At 40.0% G+C, this 21,893-nt stretch overlaps 1 protein-coding gene across 2 annotated transcripts in view; it reads right to left on the bottom strand.

Moving 5' to 3' along the window:
- The window catches only part of LOC118324041 (vitamin D3 receptor A), a 64,899-nt gene that overhangs the window by 24,516 nt on the left and 18,490 nt on the right, over positions 1–21,893 (bottom strand). For both annotated transcript variants that reach the window (XM_035656153.1, XM_035656154.1), the window contains 2 exons: positions 1,915–2,062; positions 623–753 (listed from right to left, as the gene is read on the bottom strand). In XM_035656153.1, the coding sequence (XP_035512046.1) occupies positions 623–753; positions 1,915–2,060 (277 nt within the window). In that variant the 5' untranslated portion in view covers positions 2,061–2,062. The remainder of the gene's footprint in view (positions 1–622; positions 754–1,914; positions 2,063–21,893) is intronic.

Genomic DNA, 21,893 nt, shown 5'->3' on the forward strand with positions numbered 1-21,893 from the left:
AAAAAAAAAAAAAAAACTGTTGTATACACTGTATTTCATGCAGCAATGGCTATGGTTTTCAAGTTAAGCACTGATCCTGAAGCAGCATCAGAAGCAGCTGCTCTACTTCAAGCCTAAATTATATTACATCAAAGGGATGTCAAGAGGAGCCAAAGATTTTAAGTCCTGCCTTAATATCACCTCAGTATCAACGTCAGAAATCTTATCTACTGTATGTGTCAACTTCATGATTATATTGTATATTATCTTGTCCTTTAATCTGGTAATGAGCCTTTAAAACTAAAGTTTCCTTAAACAATTTAAAATATGTCTATTGGGTAAGAATTTAAAGATTTTGTTTCAATTATTTTCTCAAATCATGTGATGCAACCTCGATATTATTGGATCTGTCTCAAGCATCGTCACTTGCCTCCAGGAAAGGGAGACATTGGAAATAAGTCAACTTATCGCATCAGTCTGCCAACACTGTTAACACACAGCTAACAACCCATTACAGTATAACATCAAAACAGTGAAGACAAGTCACAGCTTAAGTTTTTTCATCTCGAACTGACTCAAAAAAAACAAAGAAAACAAAAACAAATCAGCAGCAGCTAGAAAGTCAGAAAAAAAGTCAACTCACACTCTTTCATCATGCCAATGTCAATGCAGCGTTTGAGGCGACAGGCCTGGCAGTGACGCCGGTTGTCCTTGGTGATGGTGCAGCTCCCGTTGAACGGACAGGTGAAGGAGGCTTTACGCTTCATACTGCGCCTGTGGGATTAAATCAATTAGTCGAATACTCATTTAGAATCATTTATTCTCTGTGGTGGTTCAAATACTTCATTGCAGGGACTGAAGGTGGTGACTTTCTGCCTCTTGCTGGACGCTAAAGGACTTTTTAGTACAAATCAAGATGCAATATATATTTAACCCTTTCAAAACAGAAAAACTAACTGAACTATTGAAATAAGCAGTTAAGGATAAATATTTTATTTACAATTTTGGAACAATTATCACAGCCAAAGTAATGTTTAATGTTTATATGTATTGTACATATATTTTACTTAAAACATATACGTAATTACCAATTTAACTCTACCTTAACCATTCGTAATAATATATACGTTGTTTTGAAAGGATGCTGTCTTTATTCCTCTCCCTTTGGCGGACTTAAATTAATTATAACACTTCATTATTTTAGAATCCTTGACGAATAAAAAAAAATGATGTGCGTTGTGTGTCTGTTCGTCTGTGAGTGAATGTGAGAGAGCGAGCGAGAAAGACGGAGAAAGGAAAAAAACACAGAAGGATTATGTACTCCACTGAATAATGTATAGTGTTCTGAAGACACTGCATGAATGTTCATGCAGCCAGAAAGAAAAGCATACTGTACCATAACAGACACACTGTATACTGGCTGTCATACACGCATCTATTTATTTATTTTATTTATTTGCTGTTATTGCTGTAATTCAATGCAGATATTCAATAAAAACACTGATTTCATTAATATATCAATTATTTAGGAAAAAAAAAACAATTTTTTTTATGCAATACTGATTAAAATTTTTGCAAAACTGAGAAGACCAGAAAAAGGTATCCACAGTGTTGCAAACAGACGGTCAGAGTAAAAATAAGCCTAGCGTCTGAATAGGGGAAAAAAACAGAGAAACAATGAACTGAATGGAACAAATTACAGTCTTGAGATTTGAAATGTACCGATTCAGTTAAACGTTGGCAGAAAAAACACTGTTACAGTATGATGCCCAATCTAAAGCAAACAGGGTGCATACTGAGAGCACCTCCTCCACAATGAAAGGCTGCTAATCACACCTCAGATTCAACAAAGAGAATAATCCCATCATCAGACAACTCTTAAGAACATAGAAAGCAAAATAGACAACATAAACACAACTCAAGGATAACACGCACCTGAAAAACCCCTTGCAGCCCTCGCACGTCATGGCGTTGAAGTGGAAGCCAGTGGCCTTGTCGCCGCACACGCCACAGATCCGCGGAGCGTTGCGGTCGAACTCCTCCGGTCCGACCACCGACGTCGTCACCGTCATGGGCTCCATCACTGCCAATAAAGGGGAAAAAATAGAGAAGAGATTAGAGCCAGTTTCAAACTGCTGGCTTGCTCCTCAAAAAGGATTGAGTGACACAGAGTGTCTGTGTGTTTCAATGAGTTTCACCAACCTACGACAGAGCTTTCCAAATCAGTTTGTTTCCTCTGCTCTGGTGTTGTGTGGGAGTGTTGGAGTGTGTGTGCACGATGGGGAGGGGTGTGTTTTCCTCTTCTTATACTAACAGGTGTCAGGCAATTAGCATATTTAGCAAAAGGCATTGACAGCCATGCTTGCAGCTATTGGCTGAATGACTCAGCAGACACAGGTACACACGAACAAACACACACACACACACACACACACACATTAATACACAAACAAAATATTAAGAATCATGAAATTACAACATAAATTGGGAATCAGAATTAATGAGAGAAAGAAGTCCATTTGCCAAAGGGAAAGAAATGACGGATACATTTAATACTGCCAAGATGAAATATTCTCTTCAGTGCTCATTTTTCCACACGCGCACACACACACGCACGCACACACACACACAGACACGCAGACACGCAGACACCATCTGGCCGTCCACAATGAAATAAACAGCAGCAGAGTAACACACACCGACGGAGCAACTGTAAGCAAACTAATCCATATCAATCTGTACACAAAGATCCTGTCTCAAGTCTGACTGAAGAGAAGAGGATACTTAAAGGAAGTCAAAAAGGAGAGGGGAGAAATTATAGAGGATGAAAGGAACAGTGTACACGCAGTGGGTTCAAGTGGACTGACAGGACTGACAAACGCTGCCTGACTGGGTCTTCAATCATATCTTAATGCATATGCTGATAGGAGCTTATGAATGCTTCGGCCAAACTGATCGAAGTGCAAGAAGAAGTAAAAAACTTTGAGACACACACAGCACACAGTGTGCTAATCACGTAGTTTTAGTGGCCCAAAGTGAATTTGTTAATGTACTGAAATAATGTTAATAATTATTTCTGACTGAATAAAGCTTATTAGGAAAAATACAGGGATGTAACGGGATGTAGAGTGAATTATTTTTGGCAATGCAGATTATATTATTGTTGTACAACTAACTTAGGTCTGGGTCTCAAGGGTGTTAAAAACACAATATTACATTGTACTACCTTTAATATTATTATTATTTTTTTTTTTTTTCTTTACTTCCCTAATATGGTGTAATTGCTGTTTTGCTGCAGGAACAAAAAAACATGAGTCAGAGTTAAGCTTTTGTATGACTTAAACATGAGCGACAGCTTTATTGGTTTGATTTTATGTTCACATCTACATAACTAGTACAGGATGAGGTTACAATAACAATTCACTGTTTTACACAATGTTTTCCGGGAAGTTAACATGTCCATTTCATTGTGTCTTTAAAGACTTCAAAATTCAGACTTCAGTTCAATTTGTCTGGAAGCTCTCCGACTCCAACACTGGGGAACACTAAACCAATATGTTCTTCTGTATTTGCTTTCATGTCAATGATAAAATTTGAAATGTGCTGAATGGAAATTTGTTTGAATTTAATACAAGCAAAAGACTCAATCTGTAACAAAGAGACCCGATGCAACAAACACTTGGTTAGTAGGTTTATGGTATTGTTGCTTAAATAAAGGGATCTTCGCCTGTAGACAAACAACACTACGGAGTAAGAGAGGGAGACAATCAAATGAGGACAAAGAGAGGAGGGGGTACATGCAACGAACTCCGTCTCAGCGGGGGGAAACGGGTCACGTGGCAGCAGAATATAGCCTGTGGGGAGTTGACGTGCATAGAAGTAGGACTCAGATAATGTCAAACGAGGACAAAGAGATAGGAGGAATTGGCGGGTGGCGAGAGCGAAATAAGAAGGGGAGAGGGGAGGCAGGTGAGAGCAGGAGCGAAGGATGGAGACAAACATAGTCAGACTCCATTAGCTCTCATTACGTCTTGGCGAGTTGAAGCCTCGGCACCGGTTCCCAGGAAAACACACGTATGAGTGAGCCAGGAGCTGCTGGCTGTGAAGCATCAATACTCGGAACGCAGCACACACACGCACACACACACACACACACTTCATTATAGCTGGAGTATAACTTTAATGCATGCTGACCATGAATGCCGTGTTGGTGCGTGTGTATACATGGTTCTCACTTACGCACGGGGAGTTCTCTCATTCACAAACATATCAGTGATTTCAGCTTGTGTTGGGGTTCGGGTGGGGAGTGCGTTGACAGGACAGATGTGCACACAAAAACAAGACACACAGCATTAGTCATCATGTCACGTAACAGCTTTTGTTTTCCTGATGCAGCAGCAGGTGAATAATAATAATAATGGAGAGACAGTGTGTCAAACATATCTGCAAAAACAACCCCAAAACAAGCCACGGTTTCATTAGTGGTGCTGATTAACAACAGGGCGAGTAGGCTCCAGGTCTGTAATTAAACACTCTGCTGTTATTTCTCCTTTAATCACTCCTCTGTCACTTCTTTCCTCTCTTTATGTGTTTTCTCTCACTTGTTTCTCATTTGTAACACTGCTTAATAATTAGCATTTTTATTAATTTATAGTCAGCATGATTAGTTGGTAGAGAAAAGGGGGCAGACTTTTTAGCTGCCAGTCTGACAGGTAATTCTATCTTTCGTCCTTTCTCTCTCCCTCCCTCTCTCTCTCTCTCGCTCCCCACCACTTTAACAATCTTTGTTCTGTTTTCTCATGCACACAGCAGAGGAGAGACGGGGAGGGGTGACACGCAGAGTCGAACCCATTGTTGTTTTTCTCTTTAAGAGGCAGCAGTCAGGTATGGAACATATTACAGAGAAGGAGAGAATGTCCTGGTTAATCATTTTTTCATGTTACATAATTTTGGTTAGTTTTTTAAAATTCCTCATGTGACAGTATTTTAGTAGAACAGTCAACCCCAAACATGTTGTAGGAGATACAGAGATTAGTTTATCCAAGTGTTAAAAGAAGAGTTGCCCCCAGCCGCCCGGGCACTGGCCTTTCTTTACTGTTCTTTGCTGTTTTGCCCTGTTAGTTTTGCAGTGCTGAGCTCCTTCACTGCAGCTGGGCTCTGCGGTGCGAGCATTTCGCTGCACATCCAAATAAAAATATGAGTTTATAATTGTGAGAAAAAAATTCCAGCAGGAGCTGGCAAAATTTGCTTAACTCAGATGCTAACAAATCTCCTCCTCCTTTCTTATTAGTAAAGAGCAGTGCACAAAACACATTTTTATATGTTTCTTTTGCAGGTTAAAAAGACAAATGTCGGCAGGAGGTCAGCTTAACGTGAATTATGTGAGTAACTTGATGGCAGGCCACAATAAAATTGGCCAATGCCTGGTTGAAGTGCTTTCTGATCACCGGTGTCTGTACTCTGCCAAAGACTGTTTTAGAGGACTGAGAGTTTCCATTAGTCTTCTCTATAGCGGATTACATCAGTTTAAGGAGTCACATTCTGCCAGTTAATCTTAATCAGTCATATCATATCAATAAATAAGGCTTAGAATCGTTATAGAGCCCGGTTAGCTCAGTGGGTAGAGCTGACCCATGTACTGAGTTGCTGCAGCGGCCCAGGGTTCGAATCCAACCTGCGGCCCTTTGCTGCGTGTCATCTTTGGCTGTCACTATCCAATAAAAGGCATTAGAAATTTCTTTTAAAAAAGGCAAAAAAAATAACTTGATTGAAAAAAAAAAAAAAACTGATTAAATCTCACTAAACCAGATTGTGCTGTTCATTTGTATTCATTTATTAAATGTCCATGTTTATTTGTATGCTTAGGCACCAGTTATTAATTTGACAACCATGTCAACAAAACAAATTGAATTAGGAGAGACAAGAGAGGCAATGTTGCTGTACTAAACAGAACTCCACTGTCTATAAAGGATTTTCTTTCTGTGTGTGTGTGTGTGTGTGTGTGGCTGTGTGTGTGTGTGTTACATGTTCACAGCTTCAGTCAGTAAAAGTTGACAGTAATTTCTAATTACTTCTGATCCTTCTGTATTGTCTAGTTAATGCAGGAAAGCAGAAGTTATATTATAGTGAAAATCAAACTAGGACTCTGTACATGGTACCACAGCTGTGCACTTTTAGGCTGCCCATCTCAGAAGAGCTATGTATAACTGTATTAAAGGGCTACAGTTACTTTAAAAGGACATGTATGCAAATAAGTAAATAAATATGTGACATAATTACAGAGAAGTCTTTGCCAGAATAATTTCAGTGTCAGTATGGTATGTGTAATGTTGTGCATCTTACACCAGCTGACCCCAGGATGGCTTGTTTACAATGTAGAAGTGGAACTGTGTTGTTTTGTCAAGCGGATGCCGCCGTTCACCTCGTATCCCCTGTCCACAGCCGTCTGACTCCTATCACGCACAGTCCTTGCTGGTGTTGACACAACAAAATTCAATGCTACGTCAATAGTGTTGCGAAAGACCCAACACTGAAAACTGACTTTTGCAAAACTTTGAGTTTTACCAACTTTGACAAAATGCAATCCACAAGATGAATTCCCCCCTTCAAAGTCGTGTCCTGGGGGTGTACATGTGCAGACTGATATAAGCAAAACAGAGGAGGCTTAATACACAAGCTGTGGCTGTTAACCGTGTACTACAACATCTAGAATCAAATGGCTGAAAACATAACAAACGTCATGCTCATGTTTACCAGGACAGTCCAGGAGAATCATTTTTTGCCTCGTTAACCACTGCACTGCAGTAGTGTTCAATTCTCAGCTATGAAACGCGTACAATTTCCGGTGTCATGGCAACAACAGTTTTTGCATCCCAAATATCTGCGTTTGATTCCTCTTTCTTCCCTTTACTGTATGTTTCACTTTGCAGTTCAGCTCTCCCTCCCTTCCTCACTAACCTCACTCTCCATCCTGAGCTGTAAACACATTTGTCCATGTTGCTTGTGAGAGCTACGCAGAGTCGGCTACAAGTGACATCTAATGTCAACAGATGAAACATTTAGCGAGAGGGATAATCAGGCCGGATTACAGCAGAGCCACTCTGTCTGTTTTAGCTGATGCTTATGCCATTTTCCTCCCCGAAGCAGTGATCTGTGCAGCTGAGGACCATCTCGCAGAGTAAAATTCATAAAATCCCCCGCAGCATGTAAACATTAACTCCCATGAGGCAGACCATTAAGACCCCATCACCACACAGTACGAGATATTCCGAACAGAATCACTCAGCACAATAGTTTGTTTTTCTGTTTCCACACAAATGACACATGTATTTCATTTAGAAAATGCATCAAAACATGGTCGAAGTCCCTTTCAAAGTAGCACTCTCAAATGTAAGCCATTACAGGACCAGCATGTAATGACCAATACAATGCTGCAGTATACCTTTAAAGGTCACTGGAGGGGGGCTTGTTGCAAAACATGTGAAAACATGTTTTTAGTTATTTTGGGTTCTTGAATTGTGCAATGCATTATATACTTGAAAACACATTAAAAAAAAACGAGATCTACACTTCCCGCTGGGAAAATATATTTATTATTTATTCTTAAACACTGTGGAAGGCTATTGCTTTTACTGACTGTATTTGTGCAAATATTGGTCAACAACCAAGAGATTCCATTCTTTGAAAGGTTTTTCCTAGGTTATGAGGAAAAAACACCAAATCGCTAACATTAGTAAACTGACTGCGCCAGATGATTTGTTACACAGAACCATCTGGAAAGTCACCGTTAGAAAATGTTCATCACGGATGAACTTCAACCAATCAGATTAACGAACCCTATAACACAGTCAAACTTACCGAAAGTCATTCGAGAGAAGAGCGAAAACTCATCTTTCAATGAAGAAATACTCTGCAGTTCTGATAGGACCTCTTTAGCAGCAACCATTGTTGTTTTTGAGCAAACAGTCCCTTCTTCCACATGTTGTCACACACACCTAGCATTAAACAACGCTCCAAAGCTCATGCCGTAAATGAGGACGCTGACTGGTCAGAACAACTGTGGTTTGGACACAAGTGCACAGCTTGAAACCTGGCAAGATGGATTCTCACATGATTTCATGGTTGTGTGATCTCAAGTCTTGCTGCCTGACAAGGTTATAGCATTAGTGCATGAGAATGTTCATATTTAAAATATATGAAAAACCCTCAGCTGTGCACTTCAAAGCAAACCTATTCATTAGTATGTATACCAATTGCCACATTGATGCCCAATTAATACTCCCAACTGAAGCCACCAGGCCACTGTACAAACTGTTGTTCCTCCTTCAAAAGCTCTATGTAGCTCTCTTGTGCTTTTCTGTCTGTTTTTTTTTACTCTCCGGCCCCTTCTGTGCCCCTTGGAGGCCAGTCAAACTAACTGAGCTGCATTTGTCTTCCCTCCTATCATAAATCTGATGTTCCAGTTAACTTATACAGCCCATGAGCTGGTAAAACAACAAGACCACCTGACTGCAGACAAGGAAAGAGAAACAGATCCCATGCTATATAATAAGAATTACAATCTACTCTATATACTATACAATACACTTGAAGGAGGTTTGGACTTTGCTTTCCATTAAATGGAGCGTGACGTGGACTTTTCAATGTATTGATTTACCTGCAGCGGTACCATCAAATATCATCACCATGATTGAGCATTTTGTCACTACAACACTGAGACTGAGGCTGATAATTAATGACAATTTGGTGGCCTTTACCAGAATGTGCTGTTTTCACAAGCTGGGAACTGCTTTCAGAAACCACAGGCTGACAGAAGTGATTATTGTGGATGTTGTTGAGAGGAAAAGTGTTGAAGTTGCTAAACAAAAGACTGGATGAAATCAGCATGAATAAAATGGATAACATTTGACCATTTCTACTTAACTCGACTCAATAACTGCAGTAGAACAACAGCTAAGCATGGATGTAAAAAGGAGGCTTAACATTCAGTCCCACATCCCCTGTTAAAATATCCTCTAGATGGCAGACTAGAATACCTACATTGCTAAAATTCTAATATTATTTTTAATTTAAATACATGCCGAGCAGAGTGAAAAACGTTTAACACGATTTCTTGACAAAATCCTGTACCATAAATGCACTAAAGGAATGTTTAGCAGTCTTGTTCGACTGGTGCCTTCCCCGTCTTTCCTATCACATGTTTACAGAGTGGCCACGTGCTGCTGAAGTGGTTTGAACTTGGCGACAGGGAAGCATAGAGGTTAAAGAGATTGTCTACAGATTTTATACACCAAGGACTGGAGTTCACGCCACCATACCAGCCAGCAAGCATCAGCACTGCAAAAGTGTCCCTGAACTATTGCACCCAAACCCCCGACCAGCTGTAGGGCTGCTGCTCTGTGGCTGACCCTGACCTCTGAGACGGCAAGACAAAAGGCAATTTCCCCACAGGGATCAATAAAGCATGACACCATAGACTGAAAGAGGGGCCTCTTTGTTTATATCGGCGACGTTGACTTTTGTTCTACTATGGAAATTTAGCATGTTGGAATTCTGCTGAGAAGATGAGAAAAATCTATCAGACCTGCTGTGAGGCAACATGTTGAGTCAAAGAAGAAGTTTAAACCCAGCAACTGATATTTTGAAGGGAAGCAAAGTAAGCATGGTGTCAACTGAAAACTTACTTGAACTGATTACATGTTACTTTCCCATTCAGCTCTCTCAGGTGGGCTGTACTTCATAAGGCCGAGGAGCTCAAAAATATGTTCCACCAACATTTCCTTGTTGTCGTTGTTAAGTTTTGAACCCTCATGCTCAAGCTCTCCCCTCCGCATAGTTTCTCTTCAGAGCTCAGCAAACCTAGAACTGCCCAGTCCTGTATACGGCTCAGTATAGGAGGGTACCATAAAAAAATGGAATCTGTTGCGTATAGAGGGGTTCACTCTATAGGCGGCACAACAGGGAACATGGCCTACTTTTACCACCAGCTGCCTCATAGTGGGCCTCACTAACAGCTAACAGCCATAAACTCCAGTCCAGTACAATACAACATAGCGGCAGCCGGGCCAGAGCTTTTAAACACGCTCAAAATCCCATCACTCCAAAACCTAGCAGAGGCTCCTTGTGTTCCTCGATTTGACTTTATTTTGACTTGATTTTAGTCAGACAGTCAAAAATCACAAGTGGGATTGTGTTGGACCGGTTTGAGGTTCTCTTTTAAAATGGTCAGTCCCCAGGTATTTGGTTTCCGTTTGGCTCCATACTGTAAATCCTCATCAAAGGTAAGTTAAGAAATCACAGAGGAGTAGCAGCATGTGAACCCCAACCTCAATGAGGGACACATAGATGAAAGCAAGAGGTTTTTTTCTCTGAGTTTGTAGCCAAGTGTAGTCCCTGTAGTCTCAGGTAGGCTGAACATAATACATTTGGATTTAGTGTAATCAAGCTACTAGTTTCTATTATTTTGTCCACCACAATTAAAATCAATGAAAAATAAAATAAATAGGTTCTCTGTATAATGCAATACAGTTCAACAGCAAACTACATCCTCCAAAATGATTGTACAATTGAATCAACATCTCTCAAAAACATTCTAACCTTCAAGTATGGAGGATTTATTGCATGACTGTTGTACTTAATAAACCGAGTGTATAGTTATAAGACCATGAAAAAGTACTGCAAACAACAATAGAATATCCCAGATAATAACGTGAGCCAAACAATATTGTAAGCACGGAAACATACAAGACATGTATGGAAACATGCAAAGAAATGTTTGTTTGTAACATTACACAGTGTGTGTCACATAGTAAATGCATAATGTAAAATGAGTAAACTGTAATCCAGGAGACAACTTCACACAGCATGAACAGCAGTATCAATAGGCTAAACTGTGGTACTTTGGTACAGTACCATACTGTACCATACAGCAAGGAGAAAACCCATGAAACATGGATGAGACATGAAGGGAGATTTTATACAAACAGATGCCTGCACTTCCAACAAATGAGCCTGAGGCCATTAAAAAGAAGGAGGGGTTTTGAACGTGTGTGCGTGTGTACGTGCGCGCGTGCACACTCCGTTTGTGGACTCCGTTTGAAAGATACTAATGAAGTGTCCCAATTGGCTGCAGAAGTATGCTGCACAGAGAGATTAAGACTGTGATTGGCCAGTATGTGGCGCACCCCCTGAGACATACACAAACACACAAAGTCTCACAATTAAGCGTCCCTCGCTTCAACCAATTGTATGAGTCTTAATGACCAACTAACTGCAAAGTAGATCAAACAAACACACTGACAGACTAAACTATCCAAAGTAATCAAACCCCATATCTAAACAAAATGTTGCAAAGATTAGATGCTTTTGCATGTTTATCAAAATGAATAAACAGATAAACATCTCTTTAGTTATGCAGAAAGTCATATGCTGACTTGTAGGAAGTGCTGATGCAGGAAACGCTCATTTTAAACTATTTCCTTTAATTATTATTATTATTGTCTATTTGCAAACTTTTGTGACTCAAACCGGACGATAATTGTAACTGCAAGAACAAAGTCACATATCTTAGCTCATCCAAATGTTGTTATCAATACACGAATAGTGTATTTGCAAAATTCAGGTATTGTATACAAGAATGTTATTATGAAATAATCAATTATCCAATTTTAAAAATGCTCCAACAATACCGGCCTTTGACAATGCATCTCAACGCTAAAATATATTCACTTAAATAAAAAGTGAAGTGATGAACATAATCACTGTATTAACTTCTGTGCATTAACAGTAATGTACTTTAAATCTAATTCTTAATGGTGAGTAATCCATCATCAATAAATAATTAACATCTCTAATATTCTCTAATGCACATGTTGCATTAACTCTAAATACAGGCTCTACTCAGATATGCTGATCCTTTATTTTCCCCCAAAGCACAACCACACTCACCACACAAAACCAAAGCCGGTTTTGATCTCCTTCACACACGCCCACTCAGCAGCAGGAAAAGTGCTGAAGATGCTGCTAATTGTCTGTACGGTGTGCCAGTGTATGTAGAGGGAGGGTGACGCAGGCGCTGTAATAACAGGGGCTGGAGGAAGCTGAGCTGGGACTTCTACAGGTGGGCACCCTGGCTCACTCTCTCGCTCTCTCCCCCTCCTTCTCTCCCATTAATGGTGCAGGTGGAGGCACACAAACACACATGGATTCCCAGCCTGGAACAACCCAGCTGCCAACAGATAAAATGTTATTGAAATTAAAAATCACACACACACACACATAGAACTGACCGGACGTGGGAATATGAAAATGACTAGCCCATTCACTCATCAGATTAAAAGCACCAAACAGTACACACACACACACACAATATTTATGGCATCTCACACAAGGGTTCCTTCCCCAGGCTTTAAGCCAAAAAACACGTCAGACAGAACGCACTTGATTTGTTCTCCCTACTCCTTTAACATCACCTCCATCTACTCCTCTTCTCCCCTCTATTCCTCCAGCACGGTCAACATGGTGTCTGGCACACACACATAAATATGTGCGGTGCACTGTTTGGCAATATACCTGACCAATGATCTATCAATGATGGTCTAAAGGCTGTTTGCAGCACATTGCCACACTTCTCTTCTTTCATACGAGTAATCAATCCTATTTTATTCATCTAATTCACCAGCAATTACGTGTACTGAAATTGAAATGCGGTGTCTGATCAGATTAAAATTCCATCTATTTAAGACTATATTTAAATCTGTTTCGACCCGGTCCCGGCCTCCTTCTGTGTTCCCTCTCCTGCCGCAAATCCACAACAGCAGCTTTGAACTTTAGACCTTGTTTTCTAGGCAGAGGATGAAAACGAACGGGCCGTCGGGCTGTTGGCAGGCTGACAAGGAGACGGAGAGGGAGGAGCGAGGGTAAGAGAGGGAGAGACAGAGAGGAGCTTGTAAAGAAAGGAATGAAGTAATGAAAAAAAAATTAAGGCGGGAACGAGGGAATGAAAGGAGAAAGCGAACGAGAGGGGGGGAAACAGAGGGATTGAGGGAGTAAAGGAGGGCAGAAAAAGAAGATATGTAGAAATACACCCGGTTGGAAGAAATACAGGTATAAGAACATGAAGAGGCAAGCGAGTGAGGGTAGAGGGAAGAAAAGATCTTTCCATCACACACCACGTGAGCTTTCTTCTGCTGCCACCCCAAAATGTCACGTTCTACACACAACTTACAGTTTTTCAAGTGAGATAGTCAGGAAATGGTCTTCATTGTTTACAGCTGTTGCTTTGTAACGGATGTGTATGTCTGCTGGGCCTGAGGGTGTCAACTGATCTGCCCAGCGCTGTTCCTGACAGCTTCATTGCGGTGGCTTAAGAACTGAGGCTGAGTACATACACTGAGAGACAGACAACATATTACCATCACAGAGCCCATTCATCTTCTGAGTGCGTTTCATTTTGTTTCTGTTTTGTTTTGTAAGTATTAAAAGGACACAGAGGCGTGTGAGGTGTAACACATTAAAGTGCTCTGGGCAGGAGGCCAACCACAGGAGAGTTTACGTAATACTGCACAGTATGATAGAAAGCTGAAACACCTGTTTACATCATTTGTAGTTTATACTTTCAGTGTGTTGGCGTTGTCTTTAATTATGCTTCCAAATCAATATAAGGGCAGCGCATTGACTACACATCATGTCACGCAGAGTCAAAGTATGAATCCACAGCATACAACAGAGCCACGCACAGACACACAATGATGCAAGCCAGGAATCCAACGCAAATTTCTGCCAATATAAAGATGAAACATTTCTGAAATAAATTAAATACTGTGCCCCCTGCCACAGCAATTTACCCAACACTGTATAGCAATGTAAAAATATGTCATTCCTTATAGCTGATTAAAGTATCTAGCATAACTTTAACAGTTATGTTGACAGTTTTACTTAAAAGCCTCACAGAGGAGCCATTGTCCAGTTGCTGAGTGGTTGAATATTTGGTTAATTGGATTTTTTAAAATCCTGTATAACACCATTAGCCATTGTTTCTTTGCTTGATTTTGCCATATAACAATGGCTGTCTGATTCTGAAGGGACACATTAACAGGGCCTGTAACTCAGGCCAGATCTCTGATGACGTAAACTGATCTGGTGGACAGCAGGCAGAGGTGGTAGTGAGCACTGGAGACACCAGCACCAGTGGTCATTTTTATGGCAGATTTGTATATGTCCACATAGGTAAAAATGTTTCTGAATACATTTTCCGTTTCTATTTAAATATATAACAAAAAACATCAAATGTGACCTTGTCCTTCCTGAGAAGCCCACCCACTACTTCCACAGAGAAACATTTCCATTACATAAAATATGGCCTAAGCACACAGTCAAACTTATTCAAAGTCAAACTCCAAGCTAAATATGTACTGTCAACATTAGGATAAATTATTAGTTGTTTTCTCTAAAATATCTGTACAAGCCTCCATTTCCCTGTTTCTTGCTCCGACTCGTTAACATCCGAAGGGAAAGGCGAGGGTCGTGGCAGACTCATTGAGGCGAGAGAAGAAGCTGTCTGAGCATTCATCCAGTGAAGCGTCAGGACAGAGAGGTTCTGTGTGGTCTCTGTGTGCGTGTGTGCGCGCGTGCGTGCGTGCGTGTGTGCGCGCGTGCGGTACAACAGCAGCCCAGCAAAAGCAACTGGATGTGTGTCTTCATCTTTTCACGAGGAAATATTACTCTAACTATTTGCTTGCGAAAAGATGTTCTAATTAAACGACAATAAAATGAGGAAAAGAGAAAAGCTTGTTTTCAAAAAAGAAAACAGAGAAAATGCCGTATATTACCACTTGATCTAGGCCTGATGCAACATCCACTTCATGTAACACTGCATAACACCACAAACACAATGTTAAGTAGAGCATTTTCCTCATTCGCATACAGTATTACTGGAACTCCGCTGGCAGACTTCTGTGCAACTTGTAGCCCACTTACTGTCAGACTGGGTTTTAGTATTTGTTTTCATATCATACCAAATTAGTTACAGCTCATCTGAAACTCCTTTTTATAGTGTTAGCTTGAATTTTAATGGCACCTTCTTGGGAGGCATTTTATTGTTTTATTAATTCACTCATCAATGCCAACAGTTAATATTGGAAAATTATTTATTGCTTGCATTTCCATTGCTGTTTCCAAAATGACAAAGTCCAAACACGTAATGATTTGGGAGGTCAGTCTCCTACACACCAGACATGTGGACAGAGAGAGGCCACACAGTGACATATCACAGTAATTCTGCATTCAGCTCTGGTGATGGCTGCTATGGGGAGTATACATACTGTATACAAAAGATTACATTCAATTGTTCTTCAATGCATTCTTTGATCAATTTACTGCACACGATGTGAAAGGACAAACAAAAAAGGTGCTTTCCTTGTCAGGTAATTGATTGCACCTAATTCATAGAGGACTCCATAAAAACCCTCAAAAATACCATATATTGTACCATTATGATGGAAATTAATGACATACGCTTATACGTTAGCAGAAAGGACTCTACAAACTGCTTAGTTACTATTACCAAAAAATCTATTCTTCAAACTGAACTTCTAAAAACAAAATGGACAAAATTATGACAGTACCAGCATAGGCCGGACCAATACTGCCAACATGAAGTCCAAAACAAAGTGAATTGTGTTCTGTTTGTTAGCTTCTACCCGCCTTTATTTTCTTTGTTTGGAATGTCTGGTTTGGTTCTCGTCTAGTTAGGTTTGGTGAACTCTGTTTCTTCAAGATGCATGCTGATTTAATTGCAAAAGAGAATAATCATAAGTGAACGTGGCCATTAAAGTACACCAGATTCATTTGTTGGAATATCCTGTCGTGAGTCATACATTACTCACAAAGGTTTATGACTCTTAAAAACAAAACAATACTTTCAGAAGAAAATACTTTCACTTTACATATTACATCACATCTTTTTTACACTTATACTTTTTTTCTACATCCTAATGTCCATCCTAGAATAAAAACAATGTTGTATAATATCAATGCGTATATCGGTACTATTAAACAATGAGTCATAACATTTGCCTGATGCAAAACACACTGAGTGATTGAAATCAAACCCAGAGGAATAAACCTGGACTAAATAACAAAGATAAATAATATCCGATATAAGGGAAAGACACCTTACCCAACGCAGCAGCACTGGCAGCTACTGACCTTTTACTACGATGAGAGAACTTCCTCCATGTTCTGCCAGCAGCCAAACACAGTAGCTTATACAGTCAACACTCCTCCAGACAAAATCTCCCAGGAGCAGAGGTATAAATCCCACTTGAGGCTCTTCCTCTGGCTTCCTTCCTCTGCTTTAACTCTTTAGCTGCTTCAATGATTGGGATCTTCATTGATACTCCCTGCGCTCCCACGCCTCACCTCTTCCTTTGCACCTTTCCTCCCACTACTCCCACCACGCCACTAACTTCCTTGTATTTCTCTTCCTCTCTCTTCCACCAGAAACTTGCATATTTTATGCAGCAAAAACGAATGCAGCCTGTAACTGTGTCAGTGATGACAACGAGTGAGGGGCAAAGGGCCAACAAGGTGAAAACCTGAACGTTTAATGGTTAACCCGATAATTGGAGTCAGCAGGGTGAGGGCAAACTCCACAAATATAGCACAAGCCATCACTGACATGAGGAAAGAGTTTAATGAAGGGGATGACAAATAATAAGGAAGCTTAAGAGAAAAACTAAAAGTGAAAGATAAAGATGCAAATGTGATTAAACAAAGACATATAAAAAAAAGGGGGTATACAGAGGGAGGACAGAAGCAGATGAAGGAGATATGCAGGTTCAAAAATAAAAGGAAACAAAACAAAGTGCAGGCAGAGAAAGGAAACAAGGAAGGGAGAGAGTGAAAGGAGGCAGAAATGAGGAAGTAAAACAAAAACAAAAGACAGAAGAAGGACTCCCTGAACTCAGAGGGAACCTGACAAAAAGTAACCTCTGGGAAAACTGCTACAATTTGCAATAATCTCAGTAAATGTACCACTGCAGTATATGACGTCATTAAATCAAGGGAACGCGATTAAAGGTTATAATAGTTCAATGAGACCAACTCTGCTTTACAACCCATAATTCGCTTAATTTTCTAAAGAATGCAAAATTAGAAAAATGTGTTTGACATCAAACACAATGGCTCAATTCAGATGCCTAGATGCAGATGGAGGTCTTTGATGTAGCATTTATTACAGCCATTTTGATTTTTCGAGATGAATAAGTTAACGACTCCTGCATCTTTGCAATACCAAATCCCATAGATTGAAGCCAGGCGTAAATGCCAGTTTATAGTGAGGTTGGAAATAAAACAGTGCTCTTCTTTTTCTTTTGAACTCTACCAGAGATAAACAACATAAAAACAATCCAACATGAGGTATTATATGATGGTATGAATCCAAATTTAAGTATTTTGTATATTTTGAATAGCCCTTTGTGGATCAAGGCTTTGGCTAAATTAAACTCTTTAGTAGACTAATGTACTCGACAAATGTACATTATGTGCAATATTCACTCTCCTACTGAGGTAATTGTCATGCTCTTTACTTTCTAAATGTTCCACTATGTAACAGCTAGTTGCTTAGTGCACAGTGGGATTTCTTAGAGCTTTTTTTGCTGAAAACAGTCTGTTGCAGCTGGAAACAAGCATAAAGCTAAAAAACTCTGACCTGAAAGACGCTAAAATGCTCTTGTAATGCTCTCAGGAGGACTCATTGTGTAATTCTGTGGATTTGTGACTCCAAGCGACACCACACCACATTACACATAGTCCATTGTTAAAATATAAATTAGTGCAGCTTTAAACCATTTCTTTGAATACGGGAAATATGACTTTGTGTACGTAGGTAGGTATGTCACTATGGTTAATAGCGTACAACATGAGATAAAATATTAACAGACAGACACAGGTTCCAAGAATCTCATTTGTAGCCATATGACCTACATAATCAAAGTGGATGACATGTCTGGTGACTCTTTTATGTTAGTTAAACTGGCCTTATAAGCTACGGGTGCAACCACATGACACTGGAATGCTATAGGGCAGTGACCTTTAGGTACTGGGGATTTCCTAAGCCTCAAATATAGCCTGAGGAAGTCCATGTCAAAATCAGCCATTTTAATTGAACACATACTGAAGATAAAAGGGAATATGGAAGAAGAGTTCATTGAGAGCTGTATACCTTTAGATATATGATGTGCAACTGACCACAATGGACAGATTCCACCAGATGATCCTGCTGCATCTTCCTCTTCTTAAGAAGAAATTGGTTTTGAATAATTCGGTAACTCCCTTATTCAGGTTGAATTCAAAAACCATGTCAGTGACTGAAAAGTTTAATATATATATTAGTAACATGTGGTCTTCAAATGTTTCCCATATAATGGTAATATTTGGAAAGGTCGTCCATTACCTGCCAAAGTCAATTTTGGTATAATTTCAATCCGGATACAGTGATGCACTAAGCAAATGATCAGTCTCATATTTCTTGCGGATCATGATTCACAAGAGAGGATCCTTTAATACTGCATTGTAGCATACCGATTACTGTATATCAGGTTTGTGCACACTTACTTTATAGAGCAAGTGATTCGGTTAATGGAAGTGTTGCAAAGTCTGACATGATGACAACTGACATGATGGGAAAGTCAGGAGAAACTTAAGCGTGCTGCTTTTTTCGGAAATTGAATGTATTATACATCATACATTAAAGTGGATTGTGAAAGAGTAAAACGGCATGCAAGCTTTATTAAAGAAAAGCTGAAAACTAAAACTTAATCAAAATGGCTATTCATCCGTTGACTTTTTTTAAACACCTTTACTTTCAAGGTACTCGTGTTTAAGAGGATGCAATCATCTTTATTTTGTAAAAAAAAAAAAAAAATTGCTGACTAAACTTGCAGCAAAGTCCATAAAGCAGAGTCCCTGGGATTTCATCAGCACTTTGTTGCAGTCCCAAAAAAAGGTTAAAAAAAAAAAAAAAGAGAAAACGTTCTGCCTCTGCCAAAACTAACATATTAGCTCATTGAGAAATAAGGTGCTTAATGTGGCCAGACAGCACTCGGAGGGAACTTTCTCTCACTTTACCAGCAGAGGAACAATCCATTTAGCATCCGAAACAAACTCCTCAGAAAATAGTTTCCTCTCAGTAATATCAAATGGGCAATTGCTCCATTAGCCGAGGTTTGTGTGGCATGACTGAAATATTTCAAATTTGTAGTCTGCTGCTCTGCTAGGACGAGGGCCTACAGCGCACATCCCATAAAAAAGCTCTTCTTGAGGACATCTCTTGCTGGTAATTTCCTTTAAAAAACAAAATAGTAACAGTTGTTTGTGTTAGCTCATGAATCACAACACGTGTTTTCAGTTAACAGAGAGCAAGAACCAGTTACCTTGATGAACTATAAAGCATGAACATCTGATGTCCTCTGTTATTCTACAGTATGTTCTACTTGTCACTTTGTTTTTACTTTAATTTTGGTTAAATTAAAAAGGTAAAAATCACACTGAGACACAATGAGGAAGCAGTCAACCGGTCCTAAAGAAATAAATGAAAATAAAGATTACTCTTCTCTTGGAATCAAAACATCTCATTCTTCCATTTTGTGTTAGGACTTACTACAATGATCCTTTAATTTCACATTTCTAACTTGGACTTGGAAATCCAACTCTGTTCTTTCCTAAAATGAAAGCTTAGTGCACTGTGTGTGTGGGGAGGTCACTGGTGTAGGGACCACTAACAGCCAAAAGTACAGGATAAGCCCGCCCGGTATGCAACTCTAGTCCATAGCTGCCTTCATCCTCTCTAAAGGCAGAAAGGTGAATTCCTCTGTGTATTATTTCCACGTGTTAACGGGAGCAGGCGGTGGATTGGCGAGAAAGATGTACACGGTGTAAAATTCAGTGTTGTGTCACAACCGCAGCTTGGAGTTGAAGCCGCTGCAGTAAGGACTCAGCCTTGGTACGTGGGGCACCATCTCCTCCAGACGAGCTACCAGGACACCCCAGTGTTCCCCCTCCTCGGAGTCCACTCCTCTGACCATTGGGACACACGGAGCACGGTGATGGCCCAGTGTACAGCTGCTAGCACCTTTGTTGTGAAGATAATAATAGTTATAATGGCCACATTAAGCCAAGTATCAGTTCATCTTCTACTGGGGCATTGTGTGGGGGGGCTCCTCCCAGCTCGTCTAGACTGCCAAGTATGCAGGTGTAAATCAATACACCCCTCCGTCCACCAACAACACACACATTCAAAGTTCACATTTAAACTTCAGTGGAATTTCAAGTGTACTTAACAGCATGCTCTCAGCAAGTTTTACAATAGTAAAACAAACTCTGTTCAACGAGAAAATAAACAAACAGATGACACAGAATAGACTGAAACCTATGGGATGTGAGAGCGCCGCCTCATAAAAAGCAGGTATTTGTGATAGCGGACATGGTTCAGGGTCAGGGCAGGGGCTAGGATATAATAGGTTGAAGTGATGGATCTTGAGTCTGTGCTTGAAAACAGACTCTTTCACATTCCCTGATGTGGCTTGGCAAGCTGTTAAAAGGAGAGGAGCTCTGAAGGAGAAGGGCCTGGCACTCAGTGAAGCAGAAGGGCCTCTTACTGGAGGAGAAGAGCCTGACTTTCTCAAGATTATAGGAAGTGCTGATAAATGCGGCCGCTCTGCGCACTAGATTTTTTTGTCAGTTTTTAGCCACAATTTGTTTCCAGTTTTATAGTCACTGACAAAATGCTCATGCGGTGTGTGATGGATAAATAATAGTCCCAGTTAAAAATGTAGGCTCAAAAGAACTTGTAGGATTTTTAGAAAACTGATGTGTGTATTCAATAAATCAATAAAAAATATAAACAAAGATGTTGGAAAGAAATTTGGCTTGCATCCTGGGACATAAAAAGGCCAAACATTAACTGTACGTGACATACTGAAGAGTGTACGACATAAGAAAACCCTAACATAGAATACAGGCCATGGCTGTGAATGGGATGCAGGATGACGGACAGTGGAATGAGGGATGTAGGACACAGAATATAGGTTGTGTGACGTAGATGTAGCAGATAGAGTTACACTGCAACCTCTTGCCCATGTTGGAGAAATAAAGGACAGCGGCTTTGTGTTGGGGAGAAGTCAGAATCAAGTGTCACTTTCAGATTTCCCACAACACCCATGGGGTGTAACCACACAGGCCTCAATTTTTAATGCCACTAATCCAAGCAAGGTATCACAGCTAAGCACATGGATACCTGATCATTAACAGGCACGCTCATGCACATAGGAGCCCTATGGGGACTGAGGATCAACCAGACACACTATTCTTTACTTTCTATCTATGTAAAACACTGTATTTAATATTACTTTTTATTATTGTTTTTATGTTTCACAAAGCAAATGTCTCAGAGAATGCTGGCGAGAAGGAAAGGAGTGGACGCAGAAAAATGAAAGTTAAAAATGGTACAAAGATTTAAAGCTGCAGTACGGAAATCTGCCTTCTTTAGGAAGGAACATGAAAAAAGCTAATCAAGCATTTAGCAATAAACTCATGAAAGAAAGTTTGGTTCTCTTTACACAACTATGCAAAAGTACCAGTGAGAATAATGCGACTACTCAGTCGGCCGGAAAAAGACAAATGGAAGGAGGCAAGATCTGATCTAAAAGCGCAAATGAATGTGCCGAGTCCTCAATGAGGCGACGGCTTGTTTAAATCTGTAAACACATTTTAAATCAACCTCTATATCCTCAGCGAACCGGTGAGAGCAGAAATAGTACACAGACCTATATAATATAAGCTGTTTGACATATGTTTATATTTCTCTGTAGAGGTCCTGTCAAATTAAGGCATGTTTGTGTGACTGTGTGTGTGTG

This window comes from Morone saxatilis, unplaced genomic scaffold, assembly GCF_004916995.1.
Source record: "Morone saxatilis isolate NCDOM2014 unplaced genomic scaffold, NCSU_SB_2.0 Contig15, whole genome shotgun sequence".
Lineage (NCBI taxonomy): Eukaryota > Metazoa > Chordata > Actinopteri > Moronidae > Morone > Morone saxatilis.